This window comes from Lates calcarifer, linkage group LG7_1, assembly GCF_001640805.2.
Source record: "Lates calcarifer isolate ASB-BC8 linkage group LG7_1, TLL_Latcal_v3, whole genome shotgun sequence".
Classification (NCBI taxonomy): domain Eukaryota; kingdom Metazoa; phylum Chordata; class Actinopteri; family Centropomidae; genus Lates; species Lates calcarifer.
In genome coordinates, this window is record NC_066839.1 from 14604351 (window position 1) to 14624188 (window position 19838).

Sequence of the window (19838 nt, forward strand, 5' to 3'; positions counted from 1 at the left end):
CTTCCATACCTATGAGGGACTAAACCTGTACACGCCCTGACAACCGCTGAGATAGGCTATGATCAGGTACAATAGTAATAATTTGTCCCAGGATGATGTCACTTCCTCTCTCCACATCGTCCTATAAAAACGGGCGCCGTTGCGGTGAGGTGCTGGTGGAAAGACCGGAGAGTACGGAGGCTCCCGGGTCACCGACGCTGCAGGAGATCCAGCTCTCCAGAAATACCTAAACGCGGCTAAGTTTTTGCTCAGAATGCGTCCGTAATCCGTCGGACTTTCTTCAACAAGAGGAGGGGGAGGTTAAAAATCGAACCTTCTGACATAAAGCTTCGCTATTTTTATATTCCTGGAGAGCTTTAACGCGCCTCGTTTCCAAACATGATCGGGAGAGGACTGTTCGTTTTGACAATTATGTCCAACTGCGGTAAGAAAAAGAACCAAAAAAAAAAAAAAAAAGCTTCAGTGAAGTTGACTTGTATCACAGTGGAGTCGGTTTGTTGCGAGAAATCTGCATAGGGAGATGTGAGTGGCTGGGTTCAGCACCAAGGACAGCGACAAACACATCTTTAATTGCAGCTCCAAAGATGGAGAGAAATCACCTGCACCTTTGGCACATTTAGTACCTGTGTCACTAAAACACACTGAGTGTTTTAGTGACACGGTCCCTGAGAAAAACAGCCGAGCTTTAGAGATCATAAACACATAACAGATAATGACATGTTTTGCTTTTCTTGCAGTTCTGTCATTGCCAGTGACTCCAAGTCAGCTGGAGAATGAAGACGTGAAGGTAACATTTTTTACTATTATTGTTAGTATTATTACGGTACTATAGTTGAAATAACAGTATACAGTCCCCTGCTATTATTATATGTAACCCTACAGTAGTTAAATCTACCACAAGAACATTCAAAATTCAACATGCATTGATAAAATGTAGCAAATGCCGCTTCAGTAAAGGGGATGGAGTCTGTATTTCTTGGCTCGCCACATTTAGGAGAGAAGCAGTGATTACAAATACTCAATCCAAGCAATTAAACTCAATTTAAGTGCCTTCTCCATGGGGAGCTGTTTCAGTATGACCTTGTTAAAAATCAATAGATACCATTTCGAGAGCAATGGAGAGTCTTGACCTTCATGATTTGGTATTGCTGGATCCATTTCACATCTTTAGTGACAGAGTGAGAGAGAGAGAGAGTAGTTTCTAGAATCGGGTTTTGTGAGATGAGGATGTTATTGTGAAATGTGACTGAGTAACATCCAAAAATCTGGCAGGCAGAAACACTTTGACGAAAAAAAAAAAAGAGAAAAAGAGTGATCAGGCATGTGGGATTGGCTCGATGCTGGCAGCACAATGGGAGTCGAAATGATTTTGATCTCTCATCTGAGAGTTTTACGTCTTTGAATTAGTGGACGAGTCAGACCAAGAACTGCGCTCAAAGAGAGGCAGAGGAGTTTTAATGTAAAAAACTGTGTGAATGTATTCCCATACAGCCACTCAGATTGCAGTATTTCACTGACTCGCCAAAGCTGACAAATAAAACAACTCAGTTCTGTAGTAATTTGATCGTCTTCATCCACAGGTGATGAAATGCATTGTGGAGGCGTTGGCAGATGTGCTATCACGGCCCCACCCCATGCCCGTCAGTCAGGAGTGTCTGGTCATACTGAAGACAGGTAAGCAACTCCCAAAAGAAGACAGCTGAGCATTTTTTCTTTTTTATTGCTTTTACTCCATCCTTTCATTACACACTGTACAGGTGCAGCAAGATGATACAATACAGCCACATATCAACATATATGTTATACTGTACTTCACCATCATATAGGGTATTTCATAACTACCATAATCAGCAAATAAAAAGAATTCTTACAGCTGCTGACTTTTGAGATTTTTAGCATCTGTGCGCAATAAAGTTTTTGGGAAACATCCATAATGTGGAGATTATGATCAAAAGGGAAAGCGGCCAGTCTTCATTTACCTTCATGATTTGGCTCAGCTACAAACAATAAATCCAATCTTGTGTCGCTTATCACAGTGATCAGATAACCCAAATTCAAGCTCATATCTAATCACAGCATTGGTATTTTATAGACATGTCTTAAAGACAAATTTCTTGAGTCCCCATGTTTTAAATGCAGAGCTGAAACACAATAATCACGAATGAATTCCATCACCAGGGACATGATATTTGAGATTTTGCCCAAATACTTGTACTCCTTTGTCGAGCTCAACATGAGGGTATTTTCTGCTGTAACACTTTTTGTACATCTCTCATTTGAGAGCCTCATTTTGTATTTGGCATGTAAGGGATCAATAAAATCTAATCCCTTAAATGCAACGTGAACTCAGAATGGTTTGTAAAAAGAGGCTTTGAGTTACGTATATGTTCACCTTCATTGTGGTAATCATCATTGTCATCATCATGCCATCTACTTGTTTGCTCACAGCTCACTTTGTGTTAACTGATGAACTGCTACAATAAGAACAACTGTATTTCTAGACTACTCTCCTTTTTTCATCACAAGTGCACCATCATACACATCATGAGGTTAATGGATTGATGCAGTGTCTGCTGGGTAAAAACCCACCAGCAGGCTGTTATATACAGCAGGGTCACCAGCTCTCAGTAAAGACTATTCAGTTACATAGCCGGTGTATTACCTTGATGCTGTCCTTGTTGTAAAAAAATCAATCAGAGCATTACTCACTGAGCGTTTTGTTACTAAGCAAGCGCTGTGAGAGAGGGAAAGAGAGGGAAACTGTACACCGCTGGGGGGGTGCGGTGGGCGGACAGACTGATATTAGAGCACTACAGTACAGTAGCTGTCTCTTTTTTTTTTGTGCTTGCTGCGTACAGTATACGGTGCCGTTTATGGGTCAGCAGAAAGTCCGGTTCTCTGTGCTGCTGTAATGCTTTCGGGGAGCCAAATGATTAATTGTGCTCTTGCTTTGAAAGCAGTAAATTTCAGGGCAATTAACTCTGATGAGCCACTGAAGCAAAGTGCTGAGTCTTGTGAAAAAGTGAAGGGGAAAGACATATACCTGTGTTTTACCCCCTGCCCCCACAGGATCGTTTTTACTGTCTTTTGTCTGTTCCTTTCTTCCTTGGGTAAGATATCTAACCACTCATCTGCATGCATTTTAATGTGTGTTTGCATGTGTGTTGCAGATGACAGGCTTGTTACTATCCTTCGCCATCATAACTTTCTGAAGGAGCTGCAGGAGATCGCTGTCGAAGGTGAGTCACAGATCGCACACAGCTATGACAACAAGACAGGTGGCGTAGACGGAAAGCTTGAATAACAGATTTTAATTTTAGGTGGCCAAGAGCGAGCTCAGCTGCAAAGTGACGCTGCTACACCTGACCCAGCGACGCAAACTCCTCAGGCTACAGATGACGCTGCTGGTGAGTTTCTCTCTCTTTCTCTTTTTTTTTTTCCAGTAGCTCTGAGTCATGGAAAACTGTCCTGAACAGAGGGTCAGGCATAGCCACACTTTGCTGCATTGTTATAGTGTTTATTTATTTCTTATCACAGTTTGACAACATTTGGTCGGTTCCATTTTGAGGAATACATAATCAACATGTTAAAATGCACCAACTGTCAAAATGATGAATTACTTCCATTATTTCCCCCTTTTTTTGGCTGTCAGCAAAAACAGGGCTGACAAACAGTGGAGAGGTGCAGAGGTGAATTTAAACTGCTGATGTTTTCTGTGGATGGAATCAGGTCACACACACTGAAGTCCTTCCACCTGACAGCAGACCTGGTCAGGCAGACAGGGGACAAGTAGCATAAAAGAACAAGTAAAGTAATGACAACAACTTCTGTTGAATAAGGTGCATTTCTACAAACTCTGACCTATGGTTATGTTCTCTGATGTCCAGGCTTAGAACTGTAAGACTGATAACATGATATTAAAAGAGTCAAGGTATAGTTTTACATCACAGCAAATTGTATATATGTATGTCTCAAACATCTGAGGTGAAAGGAAGTGGAAAGGTAAACACATGCAGTAGAAATAATTTAAATGAACTGAATCTTTGTATGTTGTTTGCCTTTGTACAGTATTTAGTTATACAGTGTGACATAACAGTGTGGTATGTAAATAATTAATACATGCATTCGACAATAATACACCATTCTGACCAACTGTATGTGTCCAACGAAGGATGTATTGGAAATGATTTCCATAAATTCTGTCTCATCTCCATCAAACAAAGAACAGATGAAATGGTATTAAAAGAGGAGAGAAACTATTGACTGAAGCAAATACTGCAGACATGATTCTGTGGATAGATTTTATATCACTGTCACTAAAAACCAAGCCAAACGTGTATAACACAGAGAAATGGTTTAAGAAAACACTTATACTTCTAGTGCTATAATGATACTTTTAAAGTACTTGCAATATAACTATATTATGATGGAATATATTTCAGATGATTTTGTAACTGACATTAATATCAGCTGATCTGATTTTTGAGTCAGATTTTCGTCAGCTAATTCACACACTGTCAGAGAGCTTTACCTGCTAATATAAGTTGGGCTGCAACCAGCAATTATTTACATTATTGATTAACCTGTTGGACTGCTGTCCAATAACTGTCTAATTATTTGGTCTAAAACCTGTTCCCAGAACCCAAAATGATGTCTTTTAGATTTCTAGCTTTGTCCAGTGAACTTTGCCCTATAAATTCCAAGATATTCAATTTATAATGATACAAAACAGAGAAAAGTAGCATTTACATTGAAATTAAGAAGCTGGGACCATTAAATATTTGGCATTTTTGATTGAAAAATGATGCAAAATAGTTCAATTATCAATTATCAAAAAAGTTGCCAATTGTTTTCCCATAAATGAACTAACAATAAGAATGAACCTACTGAGAGTTTCAGCTCTAATGTTAGTGCTTGCTGTTAAATTTTTAATTTAAAAAATATGGATCATAGCATGTTGTGAAGTTTTAGTGAGAAAATGTAAGCATCATATTATCACAATTTATTATTATGAGGTAAAATCTGACATACTGACCCACCACATTAAGGGAAAACACACAAATCTGACTAGTTATGGCACAAAACGACCCCTGTAATAAACTATAGTGCTTTTGTGTAAGCACCTTCCTTTCACATCACTGGAAAATCAATTTCTTCTAGTAAATTAAATGTCCAGGTTCCCTGTTTTTTTTAAATTTCTTTTTTAGATCGATCCATGTTGGAGGCTTTGGGAGGCCCCGGTGAGAGATCTATCCTCTCCCAGAAGAGGAGGACAGGAAATGGGGATGAAGAGGGAGAAAAAGATGAGAGCCTGAGAGATGGGGAGTCTCAGGAGGACGATGACATTACTGAAGAGATGCAAGTTAAGAGGGGAGATGAAGAGAGCCCTGGAAGTCACGTCTCTGAGTCTGTTCACGAGTGGAGTGAGGGCAAGGCTGAGAAGAGGGAGGAAGGAGAAGAGGAAGAGGGGGAATATGAGGAGAAGAGAGCAAACTCAGAGGAGAATTCAGAGGAGGAGAACATGACCAAGGATAAGAAAGGTAAGTGCATATTTCTGTCTTGTGCAGAGCTAAAAAGATGACAGGGAGTGTGCCTATTCAAATTTAGAGCTTGATATTTTAAGGGTCCAGTCAAGTCAGATTTATTTTTACTCAAGAAATAAAGGACATCCAAGCAAATTAAAAGACTGACTGAAGTTGACCAGAGGCAGATAGCTGCATCTTAAGATAGGCAGAGTGTAAAAAAAAAAAAACTGCCTTGTAGATGAAACCGCCTGCCACCACAGGACTGGTGATTGATAGAAGTGCTTCCATCTACATGATGAATTCCAGCCCCACTCCCCCTCACTCCCCCACCCACCCACAGCGGAGCAAGGCCAATATGGCTGGCATACTGACAGCACACCAACAGAAATGATTAAATATCTCCATGCCCTAGAATTTAAATGAGCTGCTCTGCTCTGGTTACAGCTGGAATCATTCACCATGATCTCGAAAATCATCCTCAGATCAAAACTGCAGTTGAGATTTAGCTTTTTCTGTCTCCAGACATTTTAACAGATTAACAGAGAAATTATTTTTTTCCGAGCTAAAATGACAAAGTGCAATGAAATATGCATACCTATTCTATAAGAGGGAACCTCAGCCAAGTCGTCTGATTGCTCCCCCCATGCTGTTAATTCCCATAAAGCACAGCTAGCAGTACTGGGGCCCAAGCTGCCAGCTGGCAAGAAATATTTCATTACAAGAAGTGGAATCTTGCTGATGGCGGGGAGTATTCTGCCGGTTGTCTGGTTGAGGTGTTTCAGGAGGAAAACAGACAAAAAAATAGACCCCGATTTTTATTTTTCATATTCCCAGGTGCTGCATCTGATGAAAGGAGAGATGCACACAGAAACAGACCAAAAGAGAAGAAGTTTGATGAGGAAGATGAGGAGGAAGAGAAGGACAAGAGATCTGCACTCATCTCACACAAACAGGAGGAGGAGGAAGGGGAGACGAAGAGAGGGAGCAATGAGGGCCTCAAGCGATGGACCAAGAGGGCCAAGGGCTTGCAGCTGAGGAAGAAAGCTGGCGAAGAGGAGGTGCAGCAGCTCAGCACTCAGCATGAAGCGCCACACCATTCGAAAGAGGTCACAGAGGATGAGGAGGAGAAGAAGAAGAGGAGAGATACTCAGAGGAGTCCGGAGGAGAAGGAGCTGCAGATGATCGCCAGAAGGGCACCAGAGGAGAGGAGGGGGTCAGAGGAAGAGGGGAGCGCCAGTAGAAAGTCAGAGGTGAGCTTTCCACTTCTTTTATCTTCCAACAATAAAATGGGACTTTGTGAAAAGTGACAGAGGTGACAGAGTTTAAAGGAATAGTTCAACATTCTGGAAAATACACTTTCACCTTGCTGAGAGTTAGATGACAGGATGGACACCACTCTCATGTCTGCTTGTAAAATATGAAGCTACCAAGCAAACAAGTAGCCTGGTTCTGTCCAAAGCTAACAAAATCTGCTTAACAGCACCTCTAAAGCTCACAAATTAACATGTTATATATTGTTTGTTACCCTGTGTGAAACTGCAAATTGTTTTAATGCTTTGGTTTTTAGACAGATTAAATAAATTAGATCTAAAATTAGTTATTAGCTAGCTTTAGAGAGCTGGTAGGTGGACTTTGGACAGAGCCAGGCTAGCTGTTTCTAGTCTTTATGCTAAACTAAACTGAGCTGAGCTAACCTAACCTAACTGTCTCCTGGCGCTAGCTTTATATTTAGCATACAGATACATGAGTGGTATCGATGTTCTTATCTAACTATTGATAAGAAAACCAAATTAATGCATTTTCCAAGATGTTAAACTATTCTTTTAGATAATTACTTCATGTGTTATCTTATTTTCTACAGAACAAGGCTAACTTTTTGTTGCTGTGGTGTTAAGATAACGGTTTTGCTAGTTCAAGGCCAAAAAAAAAAAAAAACAGTTTAGGGATTTTGTATTGTTCTGTTTTTGTTTCTTCAAAAAATGAAGCCAAATTCATCCCATAAAGATACAAAATAGCACAGCTGCTGCCTTGCAGGATGTTCACAGGAAGTTATTTGTGCTATGATGGCCTTGATGGCAGCGAACTGTCAAACATTTGGTGTAATGGTGAGGCTAAAAGAGGCAACTTGCTAACAGCTCTATTTTTAGAGCTGTTGTGCAGGAAAGTTAATGCACATATATATGATTGTTTGCACTCTAAGTGTCTTTTTCCCCACTCGCTGTCCTCTCATTATCTCTGCAGGAGCCAGAGATTGAAAGCCTGGCAGCCATCGAGTCAGAGCTTGAAAATGTTGCCCAGAAACTCCATGAGCTGCGGCGAGGCTGAGTGAGAGAGAGGGAGAGAGACTGGTACAAAGTTGACACCGCAACCTCCTCTGCCTCCTCGTCCTCCTCCGCTTTACCAGCTGCCTGGTTTTCCACAGATAGAGCGTGTGAATATGTGACAAGTTTTTATCTTTTGCTGTCTTTCCTGAGGATGCCCACTTGTGCCACACTGCTGCACCCTCCCTTGTGACACTCTGTCCCTCACATAGAGTAGCAAACAGTAGATGCACATTGCGACTAGACATGCATACTAAAACATACAAGCGCACAAGTTCTGTGCGTTCAAACACAAGCATATATTATTCAGAGCGTTCAGCAAGGCTCCCAAAGGAAAAGCGTTTCTGTCAGTGAAGGCTGACAGCTTGTTTTCCATCATTTTCTCTGACAATCATATCTGTCTTTCTGCAACTTTCTCGCCTGCTTTTCAGATCATTTTAACACTGCACATTTGACTCGTGTAAAAGGTTGAGGCAGATCCAGGTATACACACACCCAACAAGGTGAGGTTGTACAGTAACGGCATGTATACATGTACAAAGCTCTTTCTGAGACGCTTAATTACTAATTAGGGAGAAGAATACATGCTTAATTATTATTATTATTATTATAGATACAGTTGACTGTAATCAAGCCAAGGCAATAAGTGAACATTTTTAGCAGATAAATGGTGACATTGTATTCTAAAACTGTATGAAATTTATGTAAGAAAACAAATAAATTAAATAGTTTATCTGGAAATCTCTGTTGGTAAATCATTTTTAATGCCCATGAAATCAAATATATATTTGCATAATAGAATTAATGCAATAAACTCTGCATACTAACAAATTTACAACTGTGTAGGTATCTTAATAGATTGTGATTGAAATGATCTTTTTTAAAAAAAAAAAAAAAAATCACATGGCACCTAATTAAATAAGTGAAACTGGTAAAGATGAGAGAAACACCAGAGTGAAGATTCATTCAATACTGTATAATATATTTATATGTTCTAATACTGTATTTTTACTCACACAGTCCATAGTGAACCCAGCTTCTGTACAGAGACATTAATTCACACTGTAGTTTCGGTCTGAACTTGTTTGTGTATGTGGGCGATGAAGCCGAGAACATGAATCATCACTCTGACACACAAGCTGTTGACACAGTATATTCAGTCCGAAGACAACAACATTTTAACTCTTGCTTTTTTGGCATTAATATTATTCTTCGGTTGTTACTATTAAGAAAGAATAGCCAGTGAAGATTTGAACCACACTGTGAAGGGTTAACTGTTTTCGCTGTATTTGGACAGCAATATGTTAAGAGCTCTTGAGCAGAGGTGAAAAAAATAAACAGATTGAGAAGAGACAAGAATAGAACGTGAGCAGAGGAGAAACTGAAAATGTGAACAGTTCTACTTTCTGTGGCAGCTTAAATAAATACAGCTGCTGTACACACAGCTGAAAACTGACTGTTAAAGTCTGTATCTGTGTGTATGATCAGACAACAATAGATGCAGATACAGAGTCTTAAAAAGTCTGAATCGCTAGAGGAAAAATGTTTCATCTGCACAATACTGTAGGCTAAAAAAAAAAAAAAAAAAAAAAAAATTAAATTGAAGATGGTTTTGTGTTACACATTAATTATAAACTGCAAATTGAACACACCATGAAAATGGTTGAATTATAATTTAGGGCTGACAAATAGAGGGAGGAATAGATCCCAGCCAGGTTTGACTCTTTTAGTCCACAAACAGCTCTAAAGAACAAAGGTTAAATACCTGTTAGAGATATATATCTAATGTTCTGCAGCAAAACATTATGCTGTCTGACCAACTAGTACATCTATTGATCAGACAGCTTAATTTAAAGCTGTGAAGAGCTCCCCCTCCACTATTATTTATTTATAATACCTGGTTTAAGACGACAATGCTGTTATAAAATATTCATTGCAACAAAATGAAAAGGGCACCAGGTGGCGACATCAGACTACCTCAGTCTCTCTCTCTGAGTGCTGTCAGGGAGGGAGATTTGAAACTGTACCATAGTCCCACTGGGACTTTTTGTTCTTTGGCATCAGGGTTTCCCCCCACCCCCCACCCCACCTTTATTTAAAAAATACAAAGCTCACATGATTTAATTTAAAGTATTCATTTGTAAAGTAGTCATTTGGTAAATACCCACCAGCTGTTTGCTGCATAAGAATTCACACATTTTCTGAACTTGTTTACTGAAGAAGAAGAGCACACAAGAGAGTGGAAAGAGTAACCAACCAACCTCACATGAAAGAGTTTCTGTTACTCCTACAGTGGGAATAAAACACCCACGTGCACACACACACACAGACACACACTGTTGTGGATCAATTATAGAATATTACAGGATTACAGTTTATTTGAGTTTAATGATGAAGAAAACTCATTCATGATTAACCAGCTTTCCCCATCTTATTCACTTCAGCTACAGACCTGACAAAGTGACTTAACGGCTTTGGAAGAGTGATATTTGTGTTTATAATGAATTCTCACTTGCACTGTCTGAGAAGTTAAACCTAAATGATGCTTTAGTCATGCAGGAAACTAACATGTGAGTCTTGTCTCTAAATAGGTGTTAAATGTGCTTTGAAATGTCAACGAATAACATGTGCAGGACAGTTCTGAAGGTAAGTAAATCTTAACCAGTTGATATATGTCTCAAAATTAAAAACAGAGTGACTTGAAACCACATGTTTGTATAAAAAATATAACATTTTATTTCCAGCTACAAAGTAAAACATGTAACATTTTTGTCACACTTCTCAATAAAATAGTACAAAATACTGTCGACAGAAAATACACTATCGATACATTTTGAAGCACAGAACAAATTTGGCTTTTAAATTAACTTAAACTGTACAAATATATACATAATTTACACATCCACAATAAAAAAGGAATGAAATTACAATTCTTCCAGTCTTTTCTTCTATTTTTTGTACAAAATAGACACTTTGTTTCTATAGACACTTGGTTTCGTCCATCAGACCTGAATCAGTAATAGTCAACATGTCGTTTTTTGTTGTTTTTTTTTCCTCAGTGCCGTGGCAAAGCCCACTGTGTTCCATATCTACCCCTAAACTCAGCACGCCGCTTGCTTTCTCATCCACATGATGGGCGGAAACTCTGACCTTTCCTCTACTCTGTGAACAGCGTGGATTCAGACAAGGCTGACATTCAGGCCTGCGCTGACAAACACACACACACATACACAAACACACACACACACAAGGACACATTCAGACCTGTTTGGACAGGGGAACACTGGCCTGCTGTGGTCTGCGTGCTCCCTATACAGCTGCTTAGAGTTTGCAGGTCTGGTCTGGGGCTTGGGAGGGGAGGTGGGGTTGGGGGTATTAGACACCTCATTTTTAGAGGAGGTCAAGGTTTAGATAAGGTACAAAAAATGCATACCATAAAATGGACGGGTTTGTAAAAAGGATTTCAAGGGGAATGGGCGGAAACCTGGCAGCAGGTTTGTCAAACATAGAAGTTATAGTGCAGGAATCTCTCAGAGCTGCTGTGCAACCCTCTGTCTGAGTCTACGTGGCTGATGTGCACCAGCCATATAAAAAAACACACAGACACTTAGACAAGTGTCTGGACTAGTTTTACAATGAGAAAATGACAAAATAAAACATGAAAAAACATATATACTGAGCTGCAAAATGAGATGGAGTTCTGTTTTTTTTTTTTTTTTTCAAGTCATAAGCTCTGATTGTCCCTCAGTGGCTCATGCCATGTCTCCCATCATCTTCTTGTAGTACATGGACTCGAAGATGTCGTTCTCCCCGGGGCAGTTGTGGTGGCAGGCGCAGGACTTGATGAACATCATGTGCTTCTTCATGACCTGTCCGTCGGGGCATTTGAACTCCATGGGCAGGGTGGTGGTCCTGTGGGGGGTGCAGCAGCGGCCGTCCAGGCAGACACCGCAGAACTTTGGCCTGTAGGACTTGGTGGTGGTGCAGCCGGAGATCTCAAACTTCATGGGCTTAGAGAGTCTGGGAGTGCGGATGCATTTTTTTCCTTTCTGCAGAGAGGACAAATGAAGAGGGGGGGGGGCGACTTCAGCAAGCATTCTTGAGCAGTTTAAGTGCATGTATTTTATCTGTAGAGATTATGAGAGCAGTGCGGTTGAACAAAAACTCACCCTGATGCTCTGCTCCAGCTGTGACTCGCAGGGTCGCACCATGCACAGCCGGGTCTGTTTCTCAAGGCGGCATTCGCGGTTGTCGTTGGTGACCCTGGTGGAGATCCCGAGGCCACAGGTCTTAGAGCAGGCGCTCCATTCAGTAGTCTGAACCAGGCAGTTCTCCCTCATCATGGAGGGATCTGGGCCGTAGGTCTCCTCCTCTCTGTAGGCTGTAAACACAAGAGGAAACACTGGATTAGAGAGACCGTCCTGAGTACAGCTCATTTGAGTATTAACACCAACAAAGAAATTCTTAATGATGCAGAGAGGGGGACTAACTTACCAGGCAAAACAGAGCCCATGAAACTGTGTCTGTAGGGAGAATCACACTCCCACTCCTCGCAGCACTTCCCTGGCACCTTGACCCGTCTTGGCATGGGGCAGTCGGGGCTGGGCAGCCGGATGTCCATGGAGCAAAGAGGGACACAGCCTACAGCTCCATCCAGACAGGTACACTGGTACTTGCAGCTGCTCTGGAAAGTCTCTCCACTCTTGTACACCATTCCTCCAAACACACAGGTGGCTCCCTCTCGAGCTGTGTGGGCGGACAACAGGGTAAAGGTCACGATTTGGCTCAAACACTAAGGACATTCAAGGTAGAGTCCTGTTGCAAAGTTCAAGTAATAACTTGTCTTTCAGTGTCTCACCTGTGCAGACTCCTATGCGTCTGTTGATGGGGGCTCCGAAGTCACAGTAGAGACCTTTGTGCGGGTCGCAGACGTCTTTCTCGGTGCAGAGCTCCCCCATCTGTTTGGCGCACACCCTGCAGCAGCCGCAGCCGTCCAGCACCAGGCTCACTCCCGGGGGGCACTGAGGGGGAGTGGAGGGGCACGAACACTGGCCACTGCACTCCTGACCTGCAGCCTGAGGTAGATATCATCGGGGTAAATATCACCACCGCATATTGCATTACAACTACAGTTACACATCCAGCACTCTGAGAACACAATATCTTTTAATATCAGAGCTTCTGTTCAGTCAATAGTAAAGTTTAAAGACTCAAGGCATTGCCCAAATATAATTAAAGTTTGACAAAATCCAGCCCTGCAGTAACAGAAAAACAGCAGTATAATGTCATTTTTTTTTCTGACTTACCATGTATGAGAGCATGATGCACAGGAAAGGCAGCAAAATCATTTTCTTCATTCCAGCAGACATCTTTTCTTCCTTGTAGAAATAGATTCTAATTTTTCCTTAAGTCTTGTTGAGAAAGTCTTCCTTTAGTCTCAGAGTATGAGCTTGAGAAACCTTTTTCTGATCAAGTTGATCTCTTGTCTTGTCTGTTGTCTCGTAGCGTTTCTCTGCTGCTCCAGTCACAGTCTTTCCTTCCTTCTTTCTTTCTTTCTTTTTCTTGGTGAAAGCTAGAGTTTAGCTTCGGTAGAGGAGTTGATCTGAGTTCTGACTGGCGAGGCGAGCTCCCTTTATACTCGCTGGCCCTCGCAGCACGTCACTGGGGGCTGAATGGGAGAGCCAGCCCTGGACAAACATGGACATGCTTGGCATTCTTTCCTCGCTTCCTGACCCCCACTCCAGACATCCCACATTCCTGCTGTCTGAAGGCAAGGGCTCTGCTGCTCGGCCAAACAACACTGTCTCTCTCAGAGCAGCTTTCATCTGGAATGGGAGGTTAAGTCTGGTTAGAGGCCTGGGACCCCACACTGGGAATTCCTGAAGACTGACTTCACAAACAGACAGCCGGTACCTATAAATATTAATTTTAAAAAAAGAAGAACAGGAAAAAAAAATAGTTCAAAAATGAGAGCACAAAGAGCTTTACATAAAAGAGGAAAGGTTGACAACAACAGGTAGAAACTCATAAAAATACATAAACATGCAGCGGTTTAATAAACTGACTGATGTGTGATGTGTGGTTAAGACTTTAAGCCCACAACAGCATTCCTCAGCTTTCCCTTCAAAGAAACATGAACAGCCTGTACTTTAGTAAATTAACAGCAAGCGGTTTGGTAAAGGAAATTCATTTGTGCCATTAACTTGAGCTGGTTGTCTATCAAGGTGCTTGTTCCAGCTCAGAGACTTGGCAACTGCTGCTGTCTAACTTTGTCTTCTGTACATGTGTGGTTACGTCTGGGACACTGCAGTGGCATTTTTGTTCCCTGACATCAGTGGCTGAAGTGCAGCTTCAAGTATTACTCATTTAAACACATAATGAGCGTATGAGCATGATGAAACATTTTTGAGCGCAAATACTTCTTATTATCCTTTTGTACGACGCATTTAATATAAAGATTATTTTTTCACGACTTACACACAGTGGTGAAAGAAGCATCCTGATCCTTCACTGAAGTAAACCACAATTTAGACATAAGTAAAAGTCCTGTGTTTAATACCTTACTTTAATAAAAGTACATACTCAGCAGTATTATCAGCTGAGTGTACTTAGAGTGTCAAGAGTGAAAGCACTGGTCAGTGTGAGTGATGTTATTATGTATTAGATTATTATAATGTTAACACTGTTTTATCAAAGTATAAGTAGTGCTATACTGTTGTACGTGTTCGAAATGGAGCTAGTTATACTGTAGGTAGTTTACTCCAGTGATTCCCAAACTAGTGGCTGAGTTCCTATCAGAGGGTCACGAGATAAATTTGAGGGGTTGTAAGACAGACAAAAAGCAAAAAACACAGTTTATATTAATTTTTTTTTGGACTCTTCTCCAACCTTTTCCTTTTTGTGAAATAACAGATATGTGAAATGTGAAAATGTAGCCCTGGATTAATCTTTACACATATCATATTTCATTTTTGAAACCATAGTCTTCAAATACATGTAAGGGGATAAAATGCACTATATTTCCCTGTGAAGTTTGGTTAAATTGAAGTATAAAATGATACAATCACTTGCCTTCTAGCACTGTAAACTGGGACTTTCTTTACAGTAATGCAGCTACCAAACTGTTAACAGTTTTAGCATCAAATAATACCCCCAATACCCTTTCATTTAAATCTTCTTTCCTTATGATGCAAATAAATGATCAAACTCAAATAGTAATAATAGGCTAATGATACAACCCAACAGATCTGGCTGATCTAATGACTGATAGAATACTGTAAGATAATGATGGTGGTCAGTTTCCTGAGTTACCTGAGCTGAATGTGCAGTCCTGCCAAGGTATGCAGGACAGGTATTTAAGGGATAAAGACTAATGTTCTCAGCTAATGGCATCTCCTGAAATGGATGTTTGTTGATTTAAGAATTAGGTTGCTTTTCTTACTTAATGCAAAGGGGACTTTTTTTTTTTTTTTTTAGAGGATTCGGCTGAAAACAAAGACTGGGGATTTATTTCACATTTGACATGAAGTCTTGGCTCCACTGGGTCTTAGCAAGGACAAATGATGATTAAAAATCCTGAGTCGACTTGAGTGAAAGTGCAGCCCGGCCTGTGCAGGCATGTGGGGCAGATATTACGGGAACAAAAGCTACATGTTCACTGGCTTCTCACCTGCCTAATGAGGTTTAGTCTATGACCAACTTGAAAGGCCAGGTGTGCCCTGTCCCTAGCCAGGCTTATTTTACTACATCAAACCCCAGAGTGGAGGATTGCAGGAAAGAGGCGAGACGGAGGTTTGTGTATTTTTTTGAAAAAGGGGGGATCACACACCAGGCCAGACTCTTATGAAAGGCGGCCCTGCTCCTTCTCCAGCCAGCGAATCGGAAATGAAAAACTCCCAGAGAAACCTGGAGCTGAAGGAATGTGAGGGAGAAGCCAGCAGACTGGGCTGTTACTACAAAGGAAGCATCCCCATATAAGGATGTCTGCTCTTTTCCTAATATGGATATGTTCTCTCTATGCTGGCTCAGTACAGTAGGGACTCCTATTAGACCGAGGAAAAACACAGCTATGAGTGAAAGTGTGGTTTGTGTGGAGTATTCTGTCTCTCAAAACAGACCAGAGAACGTGTGTGTGTGTGTGTGTGTGTGTGTGTGTGTGTTGTCAGTCATTATAGCCTCAAGGCCCAAACTTCACTCCAGTCATATCTAAAGGAAACAGCTTGATAGAGGAACGTTCACATTCACACTTAGCTGACATTGTTATTGTACGTGCAGATTAATCTAGTGTCTGTCAGGCTGTTTATTAAGTCAGTTTATCTTAGTACATCACAGGCACGTTTTTGAATGGTTTTAAGGAATGTCACTTGAAGATAAGTGAAATCCTGTGGTATTTTCCTAGCCTTTAAATCCCTTTTGAAGTCTACAAGATAGAAAAATGTTATCAGATAGCATCAAGTCTGAATGAGTAATGGATAATTGAGGGTATATGTATATATTATTGGAAAACAAAGTGAAAGGATCATTTTAAGGTCAACAGAAAGCTAGATGAGGCTGATTCCTGCTTGTTTTATCTTTGGCAACCACCATAACACCATAACATTGTGACCGGTAACTTGGAAAACTTCTGTTTTTCTGGTTGTTGTTACAATGCTTGTTGTTTTGCTGTCAAACTGTATGTTCATCAGTCTAGAGGATTTTGAATGCAGAATATCAGCAGACCTCGTATTCGCTGCTCTGCAGGTCCAATTGTGTGGATTGGCTGACTGTGGTGGCCAAAGGAAACATATGGCTCTGTGTGTGGTAGGCCCAGATATGTTAAGACTAAGTATAGACCAAGATATTTGTCTAAGAGAGTAGCTGTGGGTTAAAATCAGTAATCAGAACTGTGGTGGTGATACAATGTCGGGGCAGTCTGTTCAGCTCTGTACTTGTTGGCATCAGTGTTGTAAAACATACCTGTGCAACGCTGTCTGACCTTAGATCTTAAAACACTTTAACACTGGGAATTGTGATGTTGGTCAGTGTCCTAAGTCTACATGGATGTGTGATGATTAGATTCATGATACAGTTACAGTCACAATAGAATAAAAATCAGTATATATCAGATAATTTTATACGATGATGATGATTTAACTGTAAAAAGCCAAAACATGTGCAGCTTTAGATCTCTTGTGCAGTCTGACTGTCTGAAGGTGGATGTTTCCATTTTATGTACAAAGGAATAAAAACTCCCACCAACAAAATCGATCCTCGATCCTCTATAAAATAAAATACTTTTTTTCCCACTTGGGTTCAGGGGAAACAAGCTACAAACAGAACAATGACATTAACACCTTATAAAGAGGATATGGTGAACTTGTTAGCAACCAGTTACCTATTTGTACACCCAGCAGATAAGAAGTTACATTCCATCTCTGCTCTATTTTGCTCTCCACCAACTCCTGAGGGAAAAATCTGGCCTTTTAGCAGCTAAATGCTGCACCTTGTTCATCAGTTAGTCGCTAACTTTATTGGATTTGTCACTATCAGCAACCCCTTTCTCATACAAGTGGTCACGTGATCCAGTGTCAACATAAAAATATTGATTATAGCTGCTTTAAAGATATCCTACAGGGTCACGCTAATTAATAATCCCTCCATGTACCATTATGCATTGCAACACTGTGTTTCTAGAGGAGTGCATCACATAAAACTCACTCCTTAATGTCTGAAAAGCATGTCAAATTGCTATGCAGTGCCACCATTAGCCTTGCAAGCTTTTATCAACAATGTGCGTTAATGTATGAGAATCAGGTAATGCATGTTGAGGGCCAAGACTTGACATACTGTATACAGTAACACTGAACACTGGGATCAGTCTCTAATACAGCTGACATCAGTATATTTGACAGTAGTAACGTCATGATCATGTGTTGTTTCATAGTTAGTTCATTATTTTTCCAAAAGAAAATTTAAACTCAGCACCAACACCCATACCAAGAGAAAAGTTGATGAGGTGACGCTCCTGATTTAGCTCTGAAGTTATACTGATGTAAGGTCACGTGTGTAGTAATTCCAGGTCAAGGCCTGCCTTCTATCCTCGTCTGGATTTACACATGTTGCTGCCCACCGCTTATAGCCTCGTTACTTCACTGCTCATTTCATAGTTAGTGTGTGACATCATGAGGCTACACAACCGTGTCAGCTGGGAAGTTTCCAACTTAAGGATCTGTGGTGATGACACACTCCGGCCAGGCTGCATTTTTATCTGCCCACACCAGGCTCTGGTGACGACACTGTCCCCGTTCAGTCTCTCCCTCAGGCACGGAAAGTGGAATTTCTTTTTTTTTTTTTCTTTTAGTTTTCTTAAACACCTCGTGTGTGCAGTTCCATCACACCATGGTCGATGATGCCATACCTGAGTCTGATGTCACACAGGAGCCCTCTGTGTCCTCTGGGACATCTTCTGGCTGTTTCCATGGTTCCCGCACACTGCTCGTATTCAGCGCAGCTGCAGTCATACCTTCCCAGCACTTTCAAAGCTAAACAGGAAGATAAATATCAAAAGGAAAAAGGGCCAGTCAGTTGCACACAAACTCCGAGCTAAGGTTGCATTTTTGTTCCACACCAGCCCAGATAGACTTTAATTTCACAGTGAACATTTTTAGTACACAAAGCATTTCTAAAATCATCTGTCTTTCATTTGTTTTGTATACTTTCCATTTTATGCCAGTTTGAGAAAAATGTGTGAGGTTTAGTGGACGCATATCCAAACCATGCTGAAGTACTTAGTGGACTTTATTTGTACCCTCAGTTGCCAGTTTATTAAGCACACCTGGTTCAAACTAATGCAGTCCTGCATTTAAACTTGTCTTTATAGATGTTAGAATGTATATGTATATGTATATGTATGCAAACCAAGAGTGTTTTCCCAAACTGGGTCCATATTTGAAGCTCTGGTTGTGTTATCTGCACTCAGCTGTCCATTAAGCTAAATTCCATTAGTGGTAGCTGGCAGGCTATTTGAGGAATGTTCCATGGCTCTAGCCTTCAAACCAACCATCTATATACCACTGTGTAAACTGAACATGAAACCAAGATCTCAAAATGATTTTCCTGCCTGCATATTTCTGCCTCTTTGAACTCCTGGGCTGCCTGCAGAGAGACGTGAGGGTAGAAAAGTTGAAAACAACACTGTTATTCTGTAATTTATTGACATTTTAGGCATTTTAGTTGACTTTCAAAAAGCACAATGGAAAAATAAACACACATATTTGTAGCAACAGTGTACATAGCCACTTATAAGACATCCAGAACAAGGAAACAACCCTGCCAAGACAGTAGAATAAGTTCATAACATCTGCAATATGTGTGCTTCATCAGCAAAGCAAACAGGTTAATAAAGATGTGCTGGGAAAGTGAATTCCTGCTGTCTTTTGCAATTTGGAGCCTGTCTGCAAAAACACTCATGGGTAAAATGTAAAATGGATTGGATGGTGATCTGTTGACATTTAACAATGGAGAAAGGGACAGGTCCATTACTGGGAGATGAAAGAGTTGGAAACTGATGGAAGCTTTTTGAAGCCTGTCTATGAAGAGACAAACAGTGGAAACTAATAATGGATCCGGAGCCTGGGATGATTTGTTGAGATTTAACAATGGGGTTGGTGGGCAGATGAACTGTCAAGATGGAAACTGTGTCTATTTAAAGCCCAGAGTGGTGGAAAATGTTCAGACTGGAAACATGCATGAGACCCAATCTTTTTCAGGCACAGGCTGCACAAAATAGTTGGGTTTAGGATTACTTGGAGTAATGGGCCAAGGTATAATATATTGACCGTTTGATGCCAGAGGGGCATAGTTGGATAGTGGATTGCATTTTTTGGTCAAATTTTCTCATAAATCATTTAGTTAGGGACATCTAGGGGAATGCATTTGCCAGTCTGTGTTAACAAGGGAAAGGATATCGCTTTCATCTACTGTAGACAAAGCATTTTTTACTGGCTGAAGCTCA

General features: G+C 40.8%; 2 protein-coding genes across 2 annotated transcripts; one reads left to right on the forward strand and one right to left on the reverse strand.

Moving 5' to 3' along the window:
* The first annotated feature begins 152 nt into the window (after nucleotides 1-152).
* chga (chromogranin A) lies at nucleotides 153-8587 on the forward strand. Its single transcript, XM_018696130.2, has 8 exons — nucleotides 153-424; nucleotides 738-787; nucleotides 1581-1674; nucleotides 3171-3239; nucleotides 3321-3407; nucleotides 5208-5540; nucleotides 6360-6775; nucleotides 7767-8587. The coding sequence occupies exons 1-8, from the start codon at nucleotides 379-381 to the stop codon at nucleotides 7848-7850; spliced, it is 1179 nt and encodes a 392-aa protein (XP_018551646.1). The 5' UTR covers nucleotides 153-378; the 3' UTR covers nucleotides 7851-8587.
* Nucleotides 8588-10558: 1971 nt separating this feature from the next.
* On the reverse strand, nucleotides 10559-13462 carry ccn2a (cellular communication network factor 2a). Its single transcript, XM_018696168.2, has 5 exons — nucleotides 13153-13462; nucleotides 12705-12921; nucleotides 12341-12592; nucleotides 12016-12227; nucleotides 10559-11895 (listed from the first exon to the last, which is right to left on the reverse strand). Exons 1-5 carry the CDS (start codon nucleotides 13213-13215, stop codon nucleotides 11599-11601), a joined length of 1041 nt encoding a protein of 346 aa, XP_018551684.1. The 5' UTR covers nucleotides 13216-13462; the 3' UTR covers nucleotides 10559-11598.
* Between the last annotated feature and the right edge of the window lie 6376 nt (nucleotides 13463-19838).